At 46.4% G+C, this 26,224-nt stretch overlaps 1 protein-coding gene across 6 annotated transcripts in view; it reads left to right on the top strand.

Annotated features, from left to right (window-relative positions):
• WIPF2 (WAS/WASL interacting protein family member 2) overlaps positions 1 to 25,542 on the top strand; it is a 60,635-nt gene extending 35,093 nt beyond the window's left edge. For all 6 annotated transcript variants that reach the window (XM_062215467.1, XM_062215468.1, XM_062215471.1 and 3 more), the window contains 6 exons: positions 757 to 889; positions 2,409 to 2,525; positions 3,682 to 4,338; positions 15,504 to 15,710; positions 17,211 to 17,312; positions 20,704 to 25,542. In XM_062215467.1, the coding sequence (XP_062071451.1) occupies positions 757 to 889; positions 2,409 to 2,525; positions 3,682 to 4,338; positions 15,504 to 15,710; positions 17,211 to 17,312; positions 20,704 to 20,744 (1,257 nt within the window). In that variant the 3' untranslated portion in view covers positions 20,745 to 25,542. The remainder of the gene's footprint in view (positions 1 to 756; positions 890 to 2,408; positions 2,526 to 3,681; positions 4,339 to 15,503; positions 15,711 to 17,210; positions 17,313 to 20,703) is intronic.
• The last annotated feature ends 682 nt before the right edge of the window (positions 25,543 to 26,224 follow it).

The following is a 26,224-nucleotide window of genomic DNA, read 5'->3' as shown; positions in this document are numbered from 1 at the left end:
CATTGGCGGATTTGAAGTCACTAATGATGATCACAGAGGCAGGACAATTGTTGTGAACCTCATGGGCAGGTTAAAGAAGTGTGGAGGCGCCAGCACTGTGGTGTAGCGGGTAAAGCTGCTGACTGTGCTGCCGGCATCCCATATGGGCACTGGTTCAAGTCCCGGCTGCTCCACCTACCATCCAGCTCTCTGCTATGACCTGGGAAAGCAGTAGAAGATGGCCCAAGTCCTTGAACTCCCACATCCATGTGGGAGACCTGGAAGAAGCTCCTGGCTCCTGGCTTCAGATGGGCACAGTTCCGGCTGTTTTAGCCAACTGGGGAGTGAACCAGCTGATGGAAGACCCCCCTCTCCCCCTCCCTCTCCCTCTCTGTGTAACAATGCTTTCAAATAAATAAATAAATCTAAAAAAAAAAAAAAAGAAGTGGAGCATCTGGGATTCGACCTGGCTCCCATGTGGGATGCCAGCACTGCATAAGACAGCGTAACCAACCACTATAATCCAAAAGTTGTACTTTTGAAATTTATAGTTATTAAGTAAAAGTTTTATATATATATATAAAAAAACGGCGTAACCTGCTATGCCACAGTGCCAGCCACGAGTGATGTTATAAATATCCAAATGGCCCTTGGCCGAAAAAAGGTTCCTTACCCCTGGGTTAGCTATCTCCTGGAATCCAGTTTGGCATCTCATTTATCCTGGACTTGCAATGGAGGGATTTATTTAGGGTGAACTTAAATTTCCCTTTCCTCTAGGCAAACACAGAGCCACCCAAGCTGAGTAGAGATGAGCAGCGAGGTCGAGGCGCCCTCTTACAGGACATTTGCAAAGGGACCAAGCTGAAGAAGGTGACCAACATTAATGACCGGAGTGCTCCCATCCTGGAGAGTGAGTCTAAGCTTCATTTCCTAGTGAACCATCAGGATCCCAAGATTGACTTCGAGATTGGGCTGGGCTATTACTCCCAAAAAAATAATTTGGAGGAGGGAGAGAGAGAGAAAGAGAAAGAAATAGAAATATCTTTCAACTGGTTCATTCCCCACATTCTCACAACAGCCAGGGCTGGGTCAGGTCAATGCCATGAGCCAGAAACTCAATGTGGTCTCTCACGTGGGTAGCAGGGACCCAACTCCTTGATGCATCACCTGCTGTCTCACAGGGTGTATGTCAGCAGGAAGCCAGAATTGGGAGTGGAGCTGGAATTTAAACCCAGGTACTCCAGTATGAGATGTGGACATTCTGTATAGCATTTTAACTGTTACATCAAGCATTGTGGGGCTGTCATTTTTATTGTTGAGTCCAAAGTAGAAAAGTTTTGTTGCTGGATGTCCTTTGGCTCTCCTACTGTGTGTTCACTTGAATACTGTAAAAGTTTCTTCTTGACATTTCAGTAGCATTCTCAGAGTTAAGAGTCCTGTCCTTGGCTGTTTTCTGAGAAGACCACCACATACCTAAAAACCTCTTGGCTAAAGTCCAGGATGGTTTTGTAATTGTTACAGGTGTCTATTCCTATAGGCCTCTGAAAATGTTGTTCACACCTGTGTCCTTGGCCATTTCATGGCCCCTTTACCATCTGAGACATGGAGTGTTTGTTTATCCTTTTGCTCTAAATAAGACAAGATTGGCTGCTTGTTGCTATTCTTTCTCTTTTATCACAGCAGAATTTTAGCTGTGGAACAGAGGTCTGGCTTTTTTCTTTCTTTTTAAGATTTATTTATTTGAAAGAGAGAAGGGGAGAGAGAGATCTGCTGGTTTGCTCCCCATATGGCCACAGTGGCCAGTGCTGGGCCAGGCTGAACCTAGGAGCTTCATCTAAGTCTCCCATGTGGGTAGCAGGGGCCCAAGTACTTGAGTCATCTGCTGCTTTTCTCAGGCCATTAGCAGAGAGCTGGATCTGAAGTAGAGCAGCTGGGAATCAAACTGGTGCCCACATGGGATGCTGGCATAACAGGTAGCAGCATTACCTGCTACACCACAATGCTGGCTCCAGCTTTTTTCTTTTTAATTTAAATTTTTAATTTTATTTATTTGAGAGGCACAGAGAGAGACAGAACATGCTCCCATCTCCAGTTCATTTCCCAAATGCCTGCAATAGCCAGGGGTAGATCAGGCTAAAGTTAAAATACACGAACTGAGTCCAGGCCCCCCTCACAGGTGGCAGGAACCCAACTACTCAGACCATTACCATTGTCTCCCAGGGTCTGCACCAGCAGGAAACTAGAGTCGAGCCAGAGCTGGGCATTGAACCAATGTGCTTCGATATTCACTGCAGGCCCCCTAACCATTAGGCTAGATAGCCGCTCTGAGCTTGCTTTTTTTAAATTAAAGCTCTGATGAGGGAGATCTTCCTCCTAAGGATTGGCTTGGTACCAGCTCAGAGTGAATACTGTAATGATGTGCTTTCCAGAGCCCAAAGGGAGCAGTGGAGGTTATGGCTGTGGAGCAGCTGCCTTGCAGCCCAAAGGAGGACTTTTCCAAGGAGGAGTGCCCAAGCTCAGACCTGTGGGAGCCAAGGATGCTTCAGGTACCTAATAGATACTTCTTTTTTTTTTTTTTTTTTTTAAAAGGTAGAGTTACAGCAGACAGACAGAAAGGTCGTCCATTCACTAGTTCACTCCTCAAATGGCCACAATGGCCAGAACTGCACCAGTCTGGTGCCAGGAGCCTCTTCTGGGTTTCCCACGTGGGTGCAGGGGCCCAAGGACTTGAGCCATATTCCACTGTTTTCCCAGGCCATAGCAGAGAGCTGGATTGGAAGAGGAGCATCTGGGACTAGGACCAGTGCCCGTATGGGATGCTGGTGCTGCAGGTGGACGCTTAGCCTACTACACCACAGCGCTGGCCCCCTGATAGATACTTCTTAGACTATTTCCCAAGTGTGTTAATGATGACTTGTCCCAAGTGGGCCATCTTGGATTGAGGCGTGTGGCTCAGGTGGGAGGAAAGAGGAGTGGAAGCAGGGGAGAAGTTATAATCAAAAGCAAAAACTGAGGGATTCAAGAAAAATTTATTCAACTTGGGTAAAGAAAATATATAGATATACAAGAGAATATTGCTTAGCCTTAGAGAAGAGAAGTTTGTCATTTGTGATAACATGGATAAACCTGGAGGACATTATATTCACTGAAAGAACTCAAGCACAAACACCACATAATTTCCACTAGATACGAGATTTGAACCAGTTGAACTTGTAGAAATAGAGAGTAAGATGCTGGGTATCAGAGGCTGGGAAGTGGTAAGACAGGGTATGGGGCAAAGAGAGATGCTGGTGAAAGGGTACAGGGCTTCAGTTAGGTGGAAAGAGTTAGGTGTTAGTGGTGTAGTATACAGCATGGTGAGTATAGTTAATATGTATTTCAGAATTATGAAAGTAGATTTTAAATGTTTTCACCACAAAGAAGTATGTGAAGTGATGGATATGTTAAATCAGCTTGACTTGTGTATGTGACGTGTCCCCCATGGATATATACAATTATCATTTGTCAGTTAAAAATAAAATGTACTCCACTTGTATCAGCAATATTTGTTAGTAGGCCCTGAGTTGGAAACCTGATTAAAAGCAGAACTATACAGGTACTGTCCTTGCCGCCATGGAGTTTGCACTGAGGAGGCTGGGTAAAGTAGAGATACTGATAGATATGCTATGCTCTGTTGACCAGTGTTGTCTGATGTGTTTATAGAGAATCCAGCTGGTAAGCCAGCTCTCCAAGTCCCCAGTTCTCGAGCTGCCGCCCCCAGGCCTCCAGTGTCTACAGCCAGCGGGCGTCCTCAGGATGACACAGACAGCAGTCGAGCCTCACTACCAGAACTGCCACGGATGCAGAGACCCTCTTTGCCAGACCTCTCTCGGCCTAATACCACCAGCAGTACTGGCATGAAGCACAGCTCCTCTGCCCCGCCCCCGCCCCCCCCAGGGCGGCGTGCCAATGCACCCCCTACACCTCTGCCTATGCACAGCAACAAAGCCCCAGCCTACAACAGAGAGAAACCCTTGCCGCCAACGCCTGGACAGAGGCTTCATCCTGGCCGAGAAGGACCTCCTGCTCCTCCCCCAGTCAAACCACCTCCTTCCCCTGTGAATATCAGAACGGGACCAAGTAGCCAGTCTCTGGCTCCTCCTCCACCGCCTTACCGCCAGCCTCCCGGGGTCCCCAATGGACCCTCCAGTCCCACTAATGATTCAGCCCCTGAGCTTCCACAGAGACACAATTCTTTGCATAGGAAGACACCAGGGCCTGTCAGAGGCCTGGCACCTCCTCCACCCACCTCAGCCTCCCCCTCTTTACTGAGTAATAGGCCACCTCCCCCAGCCCGAGACCCTCCCAGTCGGGGAGCAGGTAAGTGCTTGGAATTACCTTTTTTCCCTGTCATGCTCTGACCTGAGTTTATCTTTTCTGTTTAGCCTTTTTCCCGAAGCACTCCTTTAGTGATTGAAGAAGATAAGAAGTTATTCATTCATCTGGGTTATTAAATGCCTTTTTATGTGTCAGACACTGTTGTTGGGTAAACAGCAATAAAATAGCAACAGAAATTTCCTGTTCTGGACAGCAAACAAACTAGTGAAATATGAAAATACATAGCACATAGTATGCCTTATGGAAATACAAAGCAGAGAAGAGGAATAAGGTATCTTGGGGTAGAGGTAGGGTAATGCTACTATTTCTTTGAGAGGCAGAGAGAAAACTCTGAGCTAGTAGATCACTCTTCAATCACCTACAATGGCTGGGGCTAGGCTAGGGTAAAAGTGATGAGCCAGGAGCACACCCAGGTCTGCCAAGAGGGTGGCAGGAATCCAGTTACTTGACACATCACTGCTGCCTCCCAAGGTCTGCACTGGTAGGAAACTGGAGTCAGGAGCCTGAGCTGAGAGTTGAACTCAGGCACTCAAGTATGCAACACAGGCAGGCTGAACACACACTCTGGTAATGATGTATATATGTTTTTAAAATATTTATTTATTTATTTATTTGAAAGGCAGAATTACAGAGAGGGGCAGAGAGAGACAGGTCTTCCATCCACTAGTTCGCTCCCCAAATGGCCAGGGCTGGGCCAGTCTGAAGCCAGAAGCCAGGCACTTCTTCATGGTCTCCCACATGGGTGCAGGGGCCCAAGGACTTGGGCCATCCTCTACCACCCTCCCAGGCCACAGTAGGGAGCTGGATCGGAAGTGGAGCAGCAGGGACTTGAACCGGCACCCATATGGGATGCCGGCACTGCAAGCAGCAGCCTTACTCACTATGTCACAGCACCAGCCCTGAAGGAATATATCTTGGAAATAGCAAGGTGACCACTATGGCAGAAGTGATATGAGTAAAGGGGAGAGTGGTTGGATAACAGAGGTCAGAAAGCTAGATCTCCATGGGAAAACATTAAAGTACTTTGTAAAGACTTTGGAGTTTAACCATGTGTGATGAGACGTCACTGGAAGGGTTTTATTTTACTTTTTTCTTAAATTTTATTTTGTTTATTTGAAAAGCAGAGAGAGAGACATTTCCCATTCAGTGGTTCACCTCTCAAATTGCTATCTACAGCTAGGGTTGTGTCAGGCCAAACCCATGCACCTAGAACTCAACTGGAGCCATCCCCTGCTGCCTCCCCCCTTGCGCATTAGCAAGAAGCTAGAATCAGAGTGGAGCAGAGACTTGAATCTAGGCACTCTGATGCAAGCATCTCAATTGGCATCTTAACTACTACACCAAACACTGGAAAGTTTTGAATAGAGTCGTGATAGGCTTTGATTTACCTTTTAAAAAGATTGTTAGCTTCTTTGTTGAGAACAGACTGCAGGAGGATGAGGGTGGCCAAAGGAGACCACTTGGGAGGCTGTTGCCATGGCCTGGGCAGGTGGTTAAGACCATAGCCAGTTTGGTAGAAGATAAGTGTCCAGTTTGGACAAGTTAAATATGAATTGCCATTAGCTATCCAAGAGGAGAAAATGACCTCATTTTCTGTCAAACTCTGAAGTTCAGGGGAAGTGTCTGTGCTAGAGATAAATTTGAATGGTATTGAAAACTTTGTGCTAGATGAGATCACACAGGGAGTGAGTATGCATAGGATGAGGATGGAGGCTTGGGGCCCTCCTACATTAGGGTCAAGAGAAGTGAAGCTTACCAGTAGAGTACACTAAGAAAAGCCTCCAATGAGGAAGGGAGGAACAAAACTAGAGAGATGGAAAAACTCCATTGGAGGGACCAGTGCAATGCCATAGCAGGTAAAGCAGCTGCCTGCGGTGCCGGCATCCCATGGGGGTGCTGGTTTGAGCCCCAGCCATTCTACTTTTTTTTTAAAGATTTATTTATTTATGTATTTATTTATTTATTTGAGAGGCAGAGTTACAGACAGTGAGAGGGAAAGACAGAAATGTCTTCCATCTGCTGGTTCACTCCCCCAAATGGCCACAATGGCTGGAGTCGGGCCTATCCGAAACCAGGACCCAGGAGCTTCTTCCGGGTCTCCCACGTGGGTGAAGGGACCCAAGTACTTCAGCCATCTTCTAGAGCTTTCCTAGGCCATAGCAGAGAGTTGGATTGGAAGAGGAGCAACCAGGACTAGAATTAGCACCCATATGGGATGCCTGCACCACAGGTGGAGGATTAACCTATGCCACAGTGCCGGCCCCCGCTCTACTTTCAATCTAACTCCCTTCTTCTTTTTTTTTTTTTTTTTTTTTTTTTTTTTTTTGACAGGCAGAGTGGATAGTGAGAGAGAGACAGAGAGAAAGGTCTTCCTTCACCCTCCAATGGCCGCTGCGGCCGGCGCACCACGCTGATCCAAAGGCAGGAGCCAGGTGCTTCTCCTGGTCTCCCATGCGGGTGCAGGGCCCAAGAACTTGGGCCATCCTCCACTGCCTTCCTGGGCCATAGCAGAGAGCTGGCCTGGAAGAGGGGCAACCGGGATGGAATCCAGCACCCCAACTGGGACTAGAACCCGGTGTGCCGGCGCCGCAAGGCAGAGGATTAGCCTGTTAAACCACGGCGCCGGCCCCAACTCCTTCTAATGTGCTTGTGATAGCAGCAGAGGATAGCCGTAGTGCTTGGGCCCTGTACTCACTTGGGAGATCCAGAAAATCTCCTGGCTCCTGGCTTTGATGGGCCCAGCTTTGGCCGTTGTGGCCATTTGGGGAGTGAACTGTGGGTAGAAGACTTTTCTCTCTATCTTTGTCTCTCTCTCTCTCTCTTTCTCTCTCTGTCTCTGTCTCACTCTGTCTCTCTCTCTCTCTAACTCTGCCTTTCAAGTAAATAAATAAATCTTTAAAATAAAGACTCCAAGGTAGACTGTTCAACTGTGTCCAGTACTGCAGATGGGTCAGGTAAGTTGGAGACTTGAGAATTGACACTGGTCTGAGCATCAAGAGTGACACCTGGGTCAATTCAGTGGCAGCATAGAGGGTGAAGGTGAAAGCCTAATAGTGGGTTCAAGAATGCATGAGTAAGAGGGGAGAAATTGCAGATAGCATAATAGAAATCCCTTAGGGAGTTTATTGTAAAGGCTGGGGTGGGAGGGTCGAGACTGTATATAAATGAAATGGATGCCACGGAGCATGTGGGTTGGAGGGTTGAAGTTTTTTGTTTTGTTGTTTTCTCAAGTTGTGAGATGAGTTTGTTTGCTGATGAATTGAGTGACACGAGGAAGTAGAGAGAGGAAAAATTGAGATCAGGAGAGAGGTACCAAATTGCTAGAGTAATGTCTTTGAGGAGGCAAGAGGAGATGGAATCTGAACCTTGGGTAAGGGCTTGGCCTTAGGTAGGAATACAGGTCATTCTTCCAAAGGACAACCCGGGAGGTGGAGCATGAAAGCATAGAAGCAAGTAGGTGGATGTACTGGCAGAAGCGTGTGGACAGCTTCTGACTGACGTGTGTTTTCTCCGTAAGAGAAAGCAAGAACATCAGCTGTGAATGAGGTGAGGGAAGGAGAGAAAAGGCATGAAATGGTCATCTGGAGCATGGGAGGGTGGATGGACTAGGGATGGCTCCTGGGAAACCAGCCAGCCACATGAGAGGCCCACGTGAGAGTCTGGGCCATATGTTTCAGATGGAATTAATCAGCATGGTGTGCATTTGCAGGTACAAAATAAAAAGATGGGGTTGCAGTTAGCCAGCATTAACATTTTCTAGGCACATGGACTGTAAGGGAGAGTAGAGCACAGGAGTGGAGGGCGTGTGTAAGGGAGTGATTGTAGTAATGGTCCCCAAAGCCTGAGTTTGCAGAGGGGCGGGAGCGGGAGAGGATTAAAGAACCCTAGTAGAAGAGGTTTTTATTTTTATTTTTTATTTTTATTTTAGTTTTTTACAAAATAATATTAAAGTTTTGAGAGGGGCCAGACCAGGACAGCTCTGTGGGGTCCTTTTGAACCTGGGAGTTTGGGTTCCTATATTAAACTTTGAACCAAACCCTCCACAAATGGCTTTTTTTTTTTTTTTAAAGATTTATTTATTTTATTTGAAAAAGTTACAGAGAGGGGGAAAGACAGAGATCTTTTGTCCTCTGGTTCACTCTCCAGATGGCTGCAACAGCCAAAGCTGGGCCAGATGGAAGCCAGGAACCAGGAGCTTCTTTTGGGTCTCCCATGTGGGTACAGGGGCCCAAGGACTTGGGCTATCCTCCGCTACTTTCCCAGGCACATTACCAGGGAGTGAGATTGGAAGTGGAGCAGCTGGGAATCAAACCTGACACCCATGTGGGATGTTGGTGCTGCAGGCGGCAGCTTAACCTGCCATGCCACAGCACCAGCCCCCACTGTGTCTTTAAAGCTTTTTTTTTTTTTTTTTTAAGTTATTCTCTACAGATAGAGGATTAGGAAGTTATGCCATTATCCTGTGCTGCTCCTTGGTTGGAAACATAACAGATTTGTCCCCGAGAGTTGGCAGTACAACATAAGGAAGCAGGGAGCCAGTGTTGTAGAGCAGTGGGCTGAATGTGGGTGCCAATTCAAGCCTTGGCTGCTCTGCTTCCTGTCCAGCTCCCTGCTATTATACCTGGGAGGGCAGCAAAGGATGGCCCAAGTGCTCCAGGAGCCAGGAGTTTCTTTCCAGTCTCCCACGCGGGTGCAGGGGCCCAAGGACTTGGGCCATCTTCTACTGCTTTCCCAGGCCATAGCAGAGAGCTGGATCGGAAGTGGAGCAGTCGGGACTTGAACTGGAACCCATATGAGATGCTGGCACTACAGGCGGCGACTTTACCTGCTATGCCACAGCGCAGGCCCCAACCTCATGCATTTATTTATTTATTTATTTATTTATTAATTATTTGACAGAGTTAGACAGAGAAAGAGACAGAGAGAAAGGTCTTCCTTCTGTTGGTTCACTCCCCAAATGGCAACTACGGCTTGCGCTGCACCGATCCGAAGCCAGGAGCCAGGTGCTTCCTCCTGGTCTCCCATGCGGGTTCAGGGGCCCAAGCGCTTAGGCCATCCTCCACTGCCCTCCTGGGCCACAGCACAGAGCTGGACTGGAAGAGGAGCATCTGGGACTAGAACCTGGTGCACATATGGGATGCTGGCACCGCAGGCGAAGGATTAATCAAGTGAGCCACAACGCCGGCCCCCTCATGCATTCTTGACCTTGTATTTCCTTAGCTTAAGGACATAGTACTAAGATGACCCTTGCTATAGAGTACAGGCTTACAATTTTATTGGCTTAGGAATTGTTTTATTTATTTATTTGAAAGGCAGAGATAGAGAAGGGGAGAAGAGAGAGAGAGAAGAGAGAGAGCAAGCAAGTGAGCACACTTTGATCTGCTGGTTTACTCCCCAAATGCCTGCAATGGCTGGAGCTGGGCCAGGCCGAAGCCAGGAACCAGGAGTTTCTCCAGGTCTCCCACATGGGTCCAGGGGCCCAAGGACTTGGGCTATTTGCTGCTGCTTTCCTAGACGCATTAGCAGGGAGCTGGCTCTAAGGTGGAAGTGCTAGGACTCGAACTGGCACCCATATCAGATGCCAGCACTGCTGGCAGAGGCTTACCTAACTTTCTACACCACAGAGCTGGCTCCAGAAATTTTTATTTTTAAATTTTTATTTTTTTTATTTTTTTAAAGATTTATTTATTTGAAAGAGTTACACAGAGAGGAGAGGCAGAGAGAGAGGTCTTCTATGCAATGATTCACATCCCAATTGGCCACAACGACCAGAGCTGCGCCGATCCAAAGCCAGAAGCCGGGAGCTTCTTCTGGGTCTCCCCCATGGGTGCAGGGACCTAAGGACTTGGGTCCTCTTATACTGCTTTCCCAGGCAATAGTAGAGAGCTGGATAGGAAGTGGAGCAGCCAGGATGCGTCCCGGCGCTTCAGGCCAGGGCGTTAACCCACTGTGTCACAACACTGGCCCCTTAATTTTTATTTTCATTTGTTTAAAAGGCAGGGAGGTAGATGAAAAGAGATCTTTCATACACTGGTTCACTCCCCAAATGCATACAGCAGTCTGGGCTGAACCAGGCTAAAGGCAAGAGCTTGAAATTCCATTCGTCCAGTTTTCCCACATGGTTGGTAGGAACCCAAGTATTTGAACCATTATCTACTGTCTCCCAGGCTGCACATTAATAGGAAGCAGCATCAGAAGGGGAGCTGGAATTTGACCAGACACTTGATATGGGATGCAGTTAACCCAAGTGGCAATTTTAACTGCTGAGCCACACACCCATACCCTTAACTTAGGAATTTTTAAAAAGACCCTTTATCTGGACAAAACCTATCTTTTTTACCCCTGTCCAGGAATAGAAGCAGAAAAAATACAGTTTGTTTAGATTGAGCTGAGTAGTTTTAAATGGTTGCTGACTTTTTTGTTTCCCTCTTGTCAGTTCTTTCTCTGGGGTTTCTTTAGAAAATTTTGGAGTTATGAGGCTTGTTCTCCGAGTATCATCAACTTTGAGGTAAGGCTGAGGTCTTGACTTTGTTTCCATTATTGGTAACTAGAGCAGCAGTTCTTAGGGGTGACTCATTGGGGAAAAAAATGAGGTATTTTAGTCAGCAGTCTTTTGAGTATTGGCTCTATTTGTTGTGTGACACTGGGCAGTCTAATAATCTGAGTTTGTTTTCTTTGTGAAATGAAAATATATGTGAAAGTATAGTCTGCTGTTAAATGTTACTGGTTTTAGTCCAAGAGATTACAAGTACTTCATGTACTTATATCTAATTAAATCATTGGATAACATATGATAAGTTACTTTTGTTTCTGTATGAATTATTTGTATTTGAAAGTCTTTTTGCCTTCCTAGGGTGCTCAGAGACTTCAAAACCAGCATGATTGGTCCGTAGAGTTTGTTTCCTGAATTTTTTCTTTAAAGAATAAAAAACTGCCCATTTTAAAGGGATTTTTAAAAATTTATTTAAGGAATTGATACCATCATTTTTCCTCAAAATTGTGGTTATCTTGTATTCCAAAAGGTACTCCCCAGGGCTTCTTTTGCAAACTGGTTGTTTTTTAGCATCCTTGGGTTCTGTGTTACTTGAAACCATCTTAAAAGTGGATGTGATGGCCGGTGCCGCGGCTCACTAGGCTAATCCTCCGCCTGCGGCACCAGCACCCTGCGTTCTAGTCCCGGTTGGGGCGCTGGATTCTGTCCCGGTTGCTCCTCTTCCAGTCCAGCTCTCTGCTGTGGCCGGGGAAGGCAGTGGAGGATGGCCCAAGTGCTTGGGCCCTGTACCCACATGAGAGACCAGGAGGAGGCTCCTGGCTTCGGATTGGTGCAGCGCCAGCTGTGACAGCCATTTGGGGGGTGAACCAACGGAAAAAGGAAGACCTTTCTCTCTGTCTCTCTCTTTCTCTCACTGTCTAACTCTACCTGTCCAAAAAAAAAAAAAAAAAAAAGTGGATGTGACAGAATTGAGAAGCTTACTGGAGATAGCAAAGCCTGGTGGGGATGACCCTCCCTGAGGGAAGGAGCTGGAGGAGGCACACAGGTTCCTCCTGTTCTGTTTGGTCTGTCCAGATTGACTGTCTTCACTGTCACCTGCCCAGTGTCTTGCTGTGTAGTATCCTTGTGAGCCTACCTAACACTGTCTCTCTTGACTGCCTGGCCCTGGCCTAGGCATAGATACAGAATTTACTGAGAGCCTTGAGAAAGCTGAATTCTAGGGAATACTTTCAGAGTGACCTCAAAGAGCTTTGGTTTGGGCAGGCTTGGAATGAAAATCGGCTTAGAGATCTGCTGAGAGGTATTGAGATTTCTCTTTGGTTGTTGCTCCTGGCCATACTTAAAGATACCTGAAAAGAAGGAGAGTTGACAATTCTGAGTGTGTCTTAGGGGAAGCAAAAACTAAAATTTATTTGGCCTGATGTGTAGGCCACATTTGTGTGGTTACACATCATCTCATTACTATGGTTACTGCAGAAGTTCTGACAGCAATTCAGGAGGATTGATACTTGTGTATATTAGAATACTGAACATGGCCTAATTACCAAAAGACACACTTCTAACTTGCTGGATTGCAAATCTAGTTGGGGAGATAAGATGCATAATACTTGGGGTAGTTAAGAAAAATTGTGCGGTAGTTGGGAGGGCTGACCTCGTGGCACAGTGGGTTAAACCACCACCTGCAACATGAGTATACCGTGCTAGAGTGGCAGTTCTAGTCCTGGCTACCCTGCTTCTGATTCAGCTGCCAGCAGCAGATGATGGCCAAGGTGCGTGGGCTCCTGCCATCCATTTGGGAGACCCTGATGGAGTTTCATTCTCTTAGCTTTAGCCTAGTCCAGTCCCAGCTGTTGCAGCCATTTGAAGAGTGAACCCTCAGATAAGCCATTTCTCTGTGTGTTTCTCCCCCTCTCTTTGTCACTATGCCTTTCAAACAAATGAATAAATCTTAAAAAAAAAAAAAAAATCAAAACAAAAAACTGTGGGGTAGTGAGAAGAGCAGTTGTGTGTTCAGTTTGCTTGTCTTAGATCTGTGACCTTAGACAAATTACCCAGGTCTCAGTCTTCTCATTTATGGAGTAGGGGTCATTTGTCATGTTTTTTTTGCAGGGGTGGCCTTAAGATCTTTTAAAGGTTTAGGCCGGCGCCGTGACTTAACAGGCTAATCCTCCGCCTTGTGGCGCTGGCACACCGGGTTCTAGTCCCGGTTGGGGCGCCGGATTCTATCCTGGTTGCCCCTCTTCCAGGCCAGCTCTCTGCTATGGCCCGGGAAGGCAGTGGAGGATGGCCCAAGTGCTTGGGCCCTGCACCCACATGGGAGACCAGGAGAAGCTCCTGGCTCCTGACTTCAGATCAGCGAGATGCGCCGGCCGCGGTGGCCATTGGAGGGTGAACCAACAGCAAAAAGGAAGACCTTTCTCTCTGTCTCTCTCTCTCTCACTATCCACTCTGCCTGTCAAAAAAAAAAAAAAAAAAAATCTTTAAAATGTTTCATAAATATAAAATGCCTGGAACATTTTGGATACCCAGTAAGTGGTAGTAGCTATAATATATCAATTGATTCAAAACATAGGAGTAATACAACTTAAAGATATTGTCACATTGTAACCTAATCTGGTGATGTAGCCGTTTCTGCAAACATGCTTTGACATTACCTCCTACATGATGGCAAATTTTTGTCTTTTAAGGGTGAATCTGACTTTTGAAAATGGCAAAAAGAATCAGAAATATGTGTAAATATTTTTGTTGTTGGTGGTGAGATGACCTCAGAAATAAAATGTGGTCATCGTGTCATGATACATGTGGCTGTTTGTGGTAAGTGGGCTTTAGAAACAATCTGAAAGAGTTGTTCACAGTTTTTTGGAGCAATAAGATTATCACTGGAGATAAGTAACTTCTGAAGATGAACCTATTATACATATTTTATTTTATATTTTTTAAAGATTTATTTATTTGAAAGAGTTACACAGAGAAGTAGAGTCAGAGAGGTCTTCCATCCACTGGTTCACTCCCCAGCTGGCCACAACGGCTGGAGCTGCGCCTATCCAAAGCCAGGAGCTTCTTCCAGATCTCTCACGTGGGTGCAGGGGCCCAAGGAGTTGGGCCATCTTCCACTGCTTTCCCAGGCCATAGCAGAGAGCTGGATTGGAAGTGGAGCAGCTGGGACTTGAACCGGCGCCCATATGGAATGCCGGCACTGCAGGTGTTGGCTTTACCTGCTACACCACAGCGCTGGCCCCTACATATTTTAAAGAAACTCATTTAGTCTATTCTGTTGAGTGCTAAAATAAGTGACATGGCCTGTAGATGTTGTGGGAGAACAAAGGAGCAGGAGTGGGGCTCAGAATAGAGTGGAATGCTTTGGAAGAGCCTTGAGAAGATGGGACTTGAATTGAGCCTTGTAGGATAGGTAGGATTTGCTAGTTAAAAAAAAAAAAAAAAAAAATTCCAGAGTGCTGTGGGGGAGTCACAAGAGAGAATATGTAATTTGGTTTATTCAGCATTTACTGAGCACCTACTATGTGCAGTACATTTGGCTGATCTGGAGAATCCAGATTAGTGAGCTGCTTGATCTGACATTAAGGAATACATAGTATCTTGGAAAATAAGAACATATAACAGGGACCGGCACTGTGGCATAGTGGGCTAAGCCTCTGCCTGTGGTGCTGGCATCTCATATGGGCTCTGGTTTGAGTCCCAGCTGTTCTACTTCCGATTCAACTCTCTGCAATGGCCTGGGAAAGCAGTGGAAGATGGTCCAAGTGCTTGGGCCCCTGTACCCTCATGGGAGATCTGGAAGAAGCTCCTGGCTTCAGATTAGCACAGCTCCTGCCATTGTGGCCAATTGAGGAGTTAACCAGCAGATGGAATACCTTTCTTTCTGTCTCTCCCTCTCTGTGTAACTCTGCCTCTCAAAAAAGAAATAAATCTTAAAAAACAACATAAAACAGTTAATGGTGATACTACAGAATGGTAGGGGTATATACAGACTGTGGTAGAAATACAGAATACAGCCTAGGAATTAAGGAAGAGGAGACACCAAGCTCAGGTGAACTGATAAAATTGTTTGCCATGTAAGCAGAAGATATGAGACTTTATGGTATAGGAAATAGCCCTTGAAAATTTTTCAACAAGTATTGAAGGAGATGCATAAGGTGGCATGCAACATGAAGCGGAGTGGTAAGACATTAGAAGCAAGGAGAACATTTGGAAATAGAATAGCTAAATATGAGAAAAATCTAGAAGGGATTGTAGAGGAAGGCATGGGAACAGGAGGAAAGAAAATCAAGAATAGATAGGGTTATTAACTGACTTGAGGGGAATGAGAAAAGGTCATACATTTGGGGGTCTCTCTCGGAGCCCCCCTCCTGTTGCAGCGGTAGGTGGTTTCTGACTTAAATAAATCTTGCTTTGCTCGTGCACGCACACACATACACACAAACATACACACAAAGCCATACATTTATTCTGAGCCTTGGTGTCTGGAAGAATAATAATGCTGTTGCAGACTGAGATGAGGGGAAGGTGAATGTCATATTTTAACCTGCCTCCCCAAGACTCAGGCCAGGGCACACTGCTACCTAATGTCTGTCAAAGCCCTGTACTCCTTGCTGTCTCCATTTCCAGGCCTAACTACTTAGGATTTTAATTGCAGCTCCTCCACCCCCACCACCCATGATCCGAAATGGTGCCAGGGATGCTCCGCCTCCCCCCCCACCATACCGAATGCATGGGTCAGAACCCCTGAGCCGAGGAAAGCCCCCACCTCCGCCTTCAAGGACACCAGCTGGGCCACCCCCTCCTCCACCACCTCTGAGGAATGGCCACAGAGATTCCATCACCACTGTCCGGTCTTTCTTGGGTAAGTAGCTAGCTGGTTTGGTTTTATAGTTCCTCTGGGGAGTTTGCTAACTCCAGTGCCTTGGCTGCCACCACATGGCTAGTGCAGGCTGGGATTGGCCATTGGTATCTCTTGGTTCACAGCAGTCCCTCTCCTCACATTACCCCTAGACTTCTGTGCCCTGTCCATTGACATGCCTTTCCTTGTGTGAATTCCAGGCATGGTTGCTTTGGAATAGATTGAGGTGTAATCAGTAGGTGTTATATTAACTCTAAAGCCAGTCTCATGCCCTCCAAGGATCATTATTTATGGTTTAGAGTATATCAGCTTCAGTATATGAAGGTAATTAAAAATGAAACTCGATAAAGGGCGGGATGGGAGAGGGAGAGGGGAGGGCCACGGGAGGGAGGGAGGTTGGGGGGGAAGCCACAACAATACAAAATTGGACTTTGTAAAATCACATTTATGAAATTAAAAAAAAATAGAGTATATCAGATGAATTTTTCCAAGGCTATAAATGTTTAATTTTTTTTTTTTTTTGACAGGCAGAGTGGATAGTGAGAGAGAGAGAGACAGAGAGAAAGGTCTTCCTTTTTGCCGTTGGTTCACCCTCCAATGGCCGCTGTGGCCGGCGCACCGCGCTGATCCAAAGCCAGGAGCCAGGTGCTTCTCCTGGTCTCCCATGGGGTGCAGGGCCCAAGGACTTGGGCAATCCTCCACTGCCTTCCCGGGCCATAGCAGAGAGCTGGCCTGGAAGAGGGGCAACTGGGATAGAATCCGGCGCCCCAACCGGGACTAGAACCCGGTGTGCCGGCGCCGCAAGGCGGAGGATTAGCCCGTTAAGCCACGGCGCCGGCCAATGCCAAGGCTATAAATATTAAGACCCTTGCCTGAGAGTTTCTGCTAATTCATTAGGCTGGGATGAAGCCCCAGGAGAAGGAGGATGTTGGTATTGCCTCTGCTGAGGACTGCCAGAATAGATTTGTAAGGGCCCTTGCAGCCATAGCACTCCAGATCCCTTAATGGGGGCACTCCTTCACATTTCAGTCTGTTCCTATTAGGTGGACCAGGGTTTTTCTGTAGATGTATGTTCTTTTTGTAAAAATGTTAGAAATGTGATCAAACCACACACTAGAGAAAATTTGAGCCTTCTTGTAGAGGGACCCTAGAAAGTGGGATTGGGGACCGTGAGGTGGCTAGTTGAGCTGTGCTGCACACTCAGATCTCTCAACTAGCTGCAGACAAATATTCGCATTTTAGGTTAATTCTCTACCAATTTCAGTTGAATTGGTTTCCCATGATGACAGTTAAAGAATCAGCTCAAAGACTCCTTAATATAAAGATCCTTTGAGCACACGGGTGCTGTTCTCAGGAATCTTAATGTGGTGGGCGAGGCCAGCATCACGCACATCAGAATACACTCATACACTCAGATTGGTATAGGGGGACGATTGTAGTGGTCAGAGGTCTGTGGAAACACAAGGAAGAGTGATAGGAATCAATATTTTGTTCTTTTCCCAGATGATTTTGAATCAAAGTATTCCTTCCATCCAGTAGAGGATTTTCCTGCTCCAGAAGAATATAAACACTTTCAGAGAATATACCCCAGCAAAACAAATCGAGGTGAGAAGAGTAAAGAAAGTTTAATACAAATTCACTTTATTTATTTGAAAGCTAATGAGAAGGAGAGTGTTCTTCCTTCTGCAGGTTTGCTTCCCAAATGCCCACAACAGCGGGAGCTGGACCAGGCTGAAGTTAGGATCTTAGAACTCAGTTTAGGTCTCCCATTTGGATGTCAGGGACCCAGTTTCTTGGACATCACCTGCTGCTTCCCAGGGTTTACATTAGCAGGAGGTTAGAGCTGGGATGCAAGTGTCCCAAGTGGTGTATCTTTTTGTTAGATTTATTTATTTATTTGCAAGAGAGAGAAAGATCTTCCTTCTGCTGTTTCATTCTCCAAATGCCCGCAACAGCCATGACTGGGCTAGGTTGAAGCTAGGAGCTAGGAACTCTTTCCTTGTGTCTCATGTAGATGGCAGGGGCCCAAGTACTTGGGCCATCATCTGTTGCCTCCCAGACATGTTAGCAGGAACCTTGATCGGAAGTTCAAAGTAGCTGTGACTTGATCTGGCACTTATATATGGGATATGGATGTTGCAGGTAATGGCTTAACACACTGCACTGTAACCCTGCCCCCCCCCCCTTTAAGATTTGTTTGTTTATTTATTTATTTATTTGGAAGGCAGATTGACTGAGAGGAAGAGGCCACAGAGAGAGCTTCTATCTACTGGTTCATTTCCCAAATGTCTGCAGTAGCCAATACTGGGCCAGGCTGAAGCCAAGAACTGGGAACTCCAGCTGTGTTTCTCACATAGGCAAATCTATGTAGAGAGTCTACATAGAGACTCAAGTACTTGAGTCATCATCTACTGCTTCCAGGTGCATTAGCAGTGAGCTATATTGGAAATATATATCAAGGTGTCTGGGACTCAAACTGACACTCCACTATGGGTTGCCGTAATCCCAAAGAGTGGCTTAACCTGCTGCACCCCAGGTATTTTATTTATTTGAAAGGCAGAATTATGGAAAGATGGGGAGAGACAGACCTTCCATCTGTTGGTTTACTTCCAAAATGGCTGCAACAGCTGTGACTGGGCCAGGCTGAAGCCAGGAGCCTGGAACTCCATCTGGGTCTCTCACGTGGGTGGCAGAGACCTAGGTACTTGGGCCATCTTCCTCTGTCTTCTAGTCCCTACATTAGCAGAGAGCTGGATCAGAAGTGTCACAGGCTTAACCTGTGCCACAACACCTGTCCCCCAAAGTGGTATCTTAACTACCTCACCAAATGCCTACCCCTTCATTTTCTTTTTTAAAAACAAACCAAAAAAACACCTTTTTTCTGAAAATTTTTTTTAAGATTTATTTATTTGAAAGGCTGAGATGCAGATAGATAAGGGAAAACAGAGGTCTTCCATCCACTGGTTCACTCCTAAATGGCCACAACGGCAGGGCTAGGCCAGGGTGAAACTACGAGTCAGGAGCTTCTTCCAAGTCTCTCACATGGGTGCAGGGGTCCAAGACCTGGGCCATCCTCAGCTGTTTCCCCAGGTACATTAACAAAGAGTTGGACTGGAAGTGGAGCAATCGGGACTTGAACTGGTGCCCATATGGGATTCTGGCACTGCAGGCATGGCTTTACCCTTACGCTGTGTCACAGCACCAGCCCCTATTGCTGGATTTTTTAAAATGTATTTATTTGCAAAGCAGAGAGAGAGAGAGCGCTCCCTGCTGCTGGCTCACTCACCAAATGCCCACAACAATGAGGTCTGAAGCCAGAAAACAATGTAATTAATCCATGACTCCTTGTGGGTGGCAGGAATCCAGTTACCTGAGCCATTATTGCTGCCTCCCAGGATTTGAATTAGCAAGAAGCTGTAGTCAGAAACTGACGATTTGGTATTAAATCCAGGTATTCCAGTGTGGGACCCAGGTGTCTTAGCCAGCATCTTTTATTTTATTTTTATTTAAAAAAAATTTTTTTTTTTATTATTTGAAAGTCAGAGTTACACAGAGAAAGGAGAGGCAGAGAGAGAGGTCTTCCATCAGATGGTTCACTCCCCAATTGGCTGCAATGGCCGGAGCTGCACCGATCCGAAGCCAGGAGCCAGGAGCTTCTTCCAGGTCTCCCACGTGGGTGTGGGGGCCTGAGGACTTGGGCCATCTTCTACTGTTTTCCCAGGCCATAGCAGAGAGCTGGATAGGAAGTGGAGCAACCGGGACTTGAACTGGTGCCCATACGTGATGCCAGTACTTTAGGCCAGGGCGTTAACCCGCTGTGCCACAGCGCCGGCCCCATTCAGCATCTTTTTTTTTTTTTTTTTTTTGGACAGGCAGAGTGGACAGTGAGAGAGAGAGAGATAGAGAGAAAGGTCTTCCTTTTTGCCGTTGGTTCACCCTCCAGTGGCCACCGCGGTAGGCGCGCTGCGGCCGGTGTACCGCGCTGATCCCAAGGCAGGAGCCAGGTGCTTCTCCTGGTCTCCCATGGGGTGCAGGGCCCAAGGACTTGGGCCATCCTCCACTGTACTCCCTGGCCACAGCAGAGAGCTGGCCTGGAAGAGGGGCAACCAGGACAGGATCGGTGCCCTGACCGGGACTAGAACCCGGTGTGCTGGCGCCGCAAGGCGGAGGATTAGCCTAGTGAGCCGCGGCGCCGGCTCTTTTTTAAGAAGGAAAAAAAAGATTTGTTTATTTGAAAGGCAGGCAGAGTTACACAGAGACAGAGAATCTTCCATTCGCTGGTTCACCCTGAAATTGCCACAATGACCAAGGATGGGCCCAGCCAAAGGCAGTAGCCCTGAGCTGCTTCTGATTTTTCCACATGGGTGCAGGGGCCCAAGCACTGGGCCATCCTCTGCTGCTTTCTCAGGCACATTAGCAGGGAGCTGGATTGGAAGTGGAGCAGCCAGGACTTAAACCAGCACCCACAGGGCACTGCATACTGCGGTTTAACCCACTGTGCCATAGTACCAGCCCCTTAATCAGCATGTTAATGGGCATCTTAACCGCTAGGCTAGGTACTCATCCCAAGTCCCCAGATTTTTTTTTTTTTTTTTAAGATTTATGTATGTCTTTGAAAGGCAGAGTTACAGAGGGAGAGACAGAGACAGAAAGGTCTTCCAATCACCGTTCTATTCCCCAAATGGCTGCATTGGCCGGTGCTGGGCCATACCAAAGCCAGAAGCTCCATCTGCATCTCAAATATGGGTGCAGGGGCCCAAAGACTTGGGCCATCTTCTACTGCTTTCCCAAGCATGTTAGCAGGGAATTGGATCAGAAGTAGAGCAGATTGGACTCGGCACCCATATGGCACATATTGCTCCATGTACCTAGGTTTTAAAGCTGAGCTTCAAGAGCCTCTCATTTCAGGGATTTGAGGATTTTTCAGTGTCTGGTGGGTAATCTGTATGTGTGTGGTTTTTATTTTGTTTCTTTTTTTTTTTTTTTTTTTTTTTAGCTGCCCGTGGAGCCCCACCTCTGCCACCCATTCTCAGGTGAAGCCTGGCTTGCTCCTGTTCTCAGGAAAAGGATGGACCCTCTCTACTTCTCAGATGGTCCCTTCCATTCCCCTGAATCCTGCATGAGAGCTCCTAACTTGTTTCTCCAGTGCAACCAACCCCCAGACTCGAAGCGTCCTCCCAGCTCACCTCCATCTATGCATCTCGTCTCTGGATTTGGCGATCGGACTCTTTGTATTGCAGTAGGGTCTCAAACCCTGCATCCGTCCTCTAGTAAGCCTTGCTAGCCAAATGAGGCAGAAGTTTCTGTGTCTCCTGCTCTCCTCCTGGGGAAAGGTGCCTTGCTGTGATGAGTTAACTTGTTGGGGCAGGGTGAGGAATGATAGCCCTACCTCCTCCTCCCAGCTGTGGGGAAGCTTGGCAGGTGTACGATATTTCATCATTTAGGAGGCTGGCATGGCAAGGACTTCTGGGGAAGAGGGACATTATTAGTGAAACAGGAAAGGAGTTTTCAGAGAAGTGATCTGTTTTAAAGGTCAGGTTTGGAGAATGGGCAAGGAAATGGGTTTCCTTTATTTTTAGGGGTATTTTGTTTTTTTTCTCACTCTTCCTCCCCACTGCCCAGGGATAAGTTGGGTATAAAGACTAAATACTAATCAGTTAAACTAAACATTTAATAAAAGAAAGGGTAAAGTAAACTGAGGATCATTTTGGAGCTAGTCGGTTCCTCTGCAGCAAAGGGACCAGGAGCCATTTGAGCCCTCTGAGACTCTCTGCCCCATTTCCTCAGGGTGCTAGACTGAGGCATATTCGTCCTCCCTTCTGCCACCCATTCCCTCAAGAAAAAAATCACTTCTAGTCGAGAAAGTCATTCATTAACAAATTCCAAAAACCTCTGTTGAGAGATCGAAAGATAAGGCCTGAGCCTGGACCTTGGCCTTAACCTCAACTGTGAGTCTGTCTCAGTTGTTTCTTACTGTGCATAAGTGGTCAGTGGGCCTTGGAGTCCTTTAGCTCCTGGAGGCTGCCTGCGGCTGACAGAAAAGGTAAGAGTGAAGCACTTCATGGAAGGGACAGACAGGGGAGAGGGGGCTACAGAGGATTTTATGGTCTGCTCATACTGAAACTCAGAACCGGACTGACTGAGCAGGCTCTTCCCGTTCCTTTCCCCACCACCCTTGCCTTCCCAAGGCAGTAGGGGTTAACACAGCAGGGTAGAGAAGGGTAAGGAAGTGAGTAGAAGCTTACAGGGATATTCAAAGATTCCTCTATGCCAAGAAACACAAAGACATCAGTGAGGTGTGCCTCAGTCCAGTAGATCTTCCTTGGCAGCCAGCAGTATGTCATTTTTCTTTTTTGTCTTCCAGGTCCTGCTTTATTAAAAAGCACAGAGAAAGTGGAGGTTCTAACTGGGGTTGGACAGTGAGACAGGGACTTTGTTTTCTGCAACAGCAGGATGGGGTTCCTGGTTTGCACACACAAGATGCCACCTGCAGAGGCTGCTCAAAGCTTGCCATGAGAGCCAGCAGACCATGGCTATTTAAAAAGGATGGGGAAAATTAGTTTAAAATTTCATCATAGGCATAAATTGCCTTGGGGACCTTTCTGATCTGTTGGATCACAGGCTAAGGATTGTCTCAGGTGAAACCCAAGTTTTCCTAGTACTAGGTAAGGGGCCCAACTTGGTTTATTTGTATGGGGTCTGCTATCCTTAGCCATCCCTTGGACCACATTGATTCTGGCACCAAGAATGATTAGGTCTGTCACCAAACGTTTTCTAATTGTTCTTTTCATACCCATTAGCAGTTACCTCTCAGAAGTATCCCCAGCATCCTGAAGTGAATAGAGCTGAGAGGGGGGATGCTGGTGGAGGGAAAGTAGAGAGTTCCAGGGCTGACGCTCAGCAGAGTTCCAGGGTACATGCTGACACGTTACTGAACTTTGACTGTGAAGTCTTCCCATTTATTTTTGAAATGGGAGTTGATGCCTTTTGTACAATGTTATCAAAGTGTCTTTTTCTTTATTTCAAACATGGAGCGTCAAAATAAGTATCACAAGTGAGGCCAAACCCCAGCTGTTCTTTGGGGCTGCTACCTTCTTCCCCATGACCTGCTGCCCCTCACACTCCCAGCAGTTGGACTGTCACCTGGGTGTTGATTGTATTTCACTCTAGGCCTCATGAGAAAAGGCCTATGTCTAGATCCTGTACGTGGGTTTTCTGTTTCAGAGCATGTTTGATGACAGCATCTGTTTAAATGTCTTTGCCTTATACATTATTTGGTCCACTGTTAATAATAGATGTATTATCATGTATATTTACTATTGAAGATGGGAATGTGATCCTCATAGTTACTGGTTTATTTTGTATGTTGTAAAAAGAAGCTTGTAATACAGGTTTAAGGTGGGCTGTCTACAAGAGCACTAAAACTTCTCACCTTTTAAACTGCTCTCTTTATCTGCTTGTGGGGATGTTGTCTCTTCAGTGGAAGGTTGGGTGGTCTCATGTTGAGGCTGTTGCCCAGTCCTGTTAACTCCCTGTCCCCTCTCAGAAGGAAGAGACATTGCCCAGTGAAGCATTAGGAAGCCGTATTAACAGCCCCTGTGTGGGTTTGATTTTGTAATGTTTTTCCCTAGTGGAAAAAACTCAGTAGTTGTTTCTTACTGCCCTGTCTGTGAAACAGGGCAGTGGCCTCCAGGTTTTTAAATAAGGTAGGTACCCTTCTTCCCCCTCTTCTCTGGTCACCAAACCTGGACCAAAGCACTTTGATATTCCAGGTGTGGTTTGCTCTGTGGTGGGGATTTGCTTCGGCTGTACTGCGCCCATTATTTCCACGGCCTCGACCAGCAGAGAAAGAGCCTAGAGCTACCCTGCCAATGAGGCTGCTGTCTCCAGGAATTCATCCCAGCCCTCCTAACTGGCAAAGGCAAGGAGACTAGTCACTGGCCTTCGCACTGGGGGAATCCCCTCACCCTGTAGCTTTCCCACTTGAAACCCAGATTTACCTCCCGGGGAGGGGCGAGGAAAAATTGTAAATAGACTTACTACGGAGCAACTCAGGGTTGGGGTGTGTTTTAATTCTCCTGATCACTTGAAATAATCTGTAGGTCGAGTGCTTATGGGAGTGGGGGAGAAGCGTGACTCCAGGGTCCTTCCCTCTGCAAAGCTCTAGGGGTGGCGTGGGGGGCATCTGATGCCCTTTAATGGCACTACATTGAGCTGCTTGTCCTTCTGCTTACCTGACCTGCATCAACTGCAAATCAGATTCTCCACATTCCAGTTGCAGTCTTCCTTTCCCTGTTGAATCTCGGCCTCTGCCTGTGTGGTTGAGGTGGCCCTCTATGAAGCCAGCCTGATTTAGAGGTGGGAGAGCCATTACAACTCTGCCTTCAAGATTCAATGAAATCAAACTACAACCACCTTCAAAACCACACACCAAAAGGAAAAAAAAAAAAAAACAAACTGTTTAACTGAAGGAAGGGTTTGATTCCATTCAACTCCACGTTCATTGTGCCTTTACTTGTGTTAGATTTTTGTGCTTTCTTCCTCTCCCTCTTTGAAGTAATTAAAATCTTCCTTGATAACTGCTGTTTTCATCTTTCTACTCTTGTTTTTGATAACCTAGTGGGGGCCTTTTCTAATTGTCTCAAACCTCATTCCACCAGCAGCACAGGGGCCTCACCTTCTTTTCTCATGTCTAACCTTTATCCTTTCCCAGTGACCAGCATGTTAAGTCACAGTCAACACTGAATAAAAGTCTAGCATGATGTGCAGGCAGGTGTGTGTGTGTGCGTGTGTGTGTCCATCCGTCTGCATGTGAATCAATTTCCTTTAAAAGATAATTTATTGTATGATTTATTTTGGAGTTATATTTTGATTACAGTATTCTTCCCAAATGGCATATACCTTCACCAATGTAATCTGGTTTCAGGTTGGAGTCCTTGGTACATTTCTTTCTTCTGAATGCCGTACAGTTTAATTAAACCTTGCTTAAAAACAAAAACAAAAATAGACATGAAAACTGTGTCCTCTTGTCTGGAATACTGCTTCCAGTGGTGCTCATAGACAGAGGAAAGGTCTGTTGCTCATGTTCTCAGTGAGTGCATTGGCTTGAGTCCAGGGCCTCTGAGGTAGCAGATGCATTGACCTGGTCAGAAGCAGTAGCTGCAGCTTCCCCAGGTTTTTTCCTTCCCTTCTGCTATTCTGAAAGTATCACAGTTGAGTTAGTCATGCTGACCAGGAGACTCTGACAGTCATTATTCTGTACTTCCCACCTCACTCCCCTTTGTGATGTTAGGGAATCCAGGAGGCCTCATGGCCTTGTGTCCTTTTCCTTATATTCCTTATGATCCTTTCTGCCTGTGTTGCATGGCAAGTTCTCAAATTGAGGAGAGGAAGAAAAGGTAGGGACAGGGCACACAGACTCATGTGTATCTGCTTTCATATGGGTGTTGGCCGGTTTTTGTTTTTGTTTTTTAACTTTTTTAAGCTGACATCTTAGCTGGTTTTCATGAACTTTGACTTTATGTGTAAAAATTCAACCATTCTCTGCTTACCGTGGCCAGCTGATGTAATAACCACTAAGGCTTAATGAGCCTAACTTGTACTTTCATAACTAGCAAAGGTCTTGAAATTATTTCCCATACTGATTCACAATGGGTGTGTGTATGAATCATTCACATAATTTAGATATAAAAACCTAGGAGGGTGAGGGAGGGTTAAAAAATAAAAAAGGGCTCCTTTGATTTTCATCCGTGCTTACCAGATTGGCTGAATTCTTCATTTTTTGACCCACCATTGTTATTAATATGATTAATAAACTACCTATTTATTGATTTAATTGTTCATCTTGACTTTAAATAGCTTTCAAATGGAGCATGGCTAAATGGCTTTGAGCTTCGTAGCCCTGTGAGCCTTCAGTCTTTTAGGGATGGTATTGTTCAAGCTAAAGGAGGCTAGACAGGTTCTTCCAGTGTGATTTGATTCTTCCTCTGTGATACTGTAGTGTATGAGGTAGAAAGCAATAAGGACACTAGTTCGCTCACTCTAATTACTACTGAGGCGCAACTGCTTTCCGTGAATGTGCCTCTTAGGTATTTCACACCCATTCCAGCCATGAACTCTGATTCACTGGCAGGAAGTTGCATGTCTTTGACATCATCATACTCTGCAGACAGAGCCAAAGAACTGGAATGTAGGGGCAGGTGTTCTGATGCAGCAGGTAAAGCTGCCACTTGGGATGCCTCTATCCTGTATTGAGGTGCCTCCTTGTGAGTCCCAGCCACTCTGCTTCCAATCGACTTTCCTGCCAAGGCACCTGGGAGGCAGCTAATGATGACCCAAGTACTTAGGTTCCTGCCACCCACATGGGAGATCCAAATGGTGTTCGTGGCCCAGCCTCAGCTGTTGCAGCCATTTGGGGAGTGAGCCAGTGGATGGAAGATCTTTCTCTCTGTGTCTTGCTTTCTTTCAAATAAAATAAATAAATCTTTAAAAAGGGAAGGAACTGGCCGGCGCTGTGG

This window comes from Lepus europaeus, chromosome 18 (genome assembly GCF_033115175.1).
Source record: "Lepus europaeus isolate LE1 chromosome 18, mLepTim1.pri, whole genome shotgun sequence".
Lineage (NCBI taxonomy): Eukaryota > Metazoa > Chordata > Mammalia > Lagomorpha > Leporidae > Lepus > Lepus europaeus.
The sequence above is the reverse complement of the archived record's forward strand: the minus strand, read 5'-3'. Positions and strand labels throughout refer to the sequence as shown.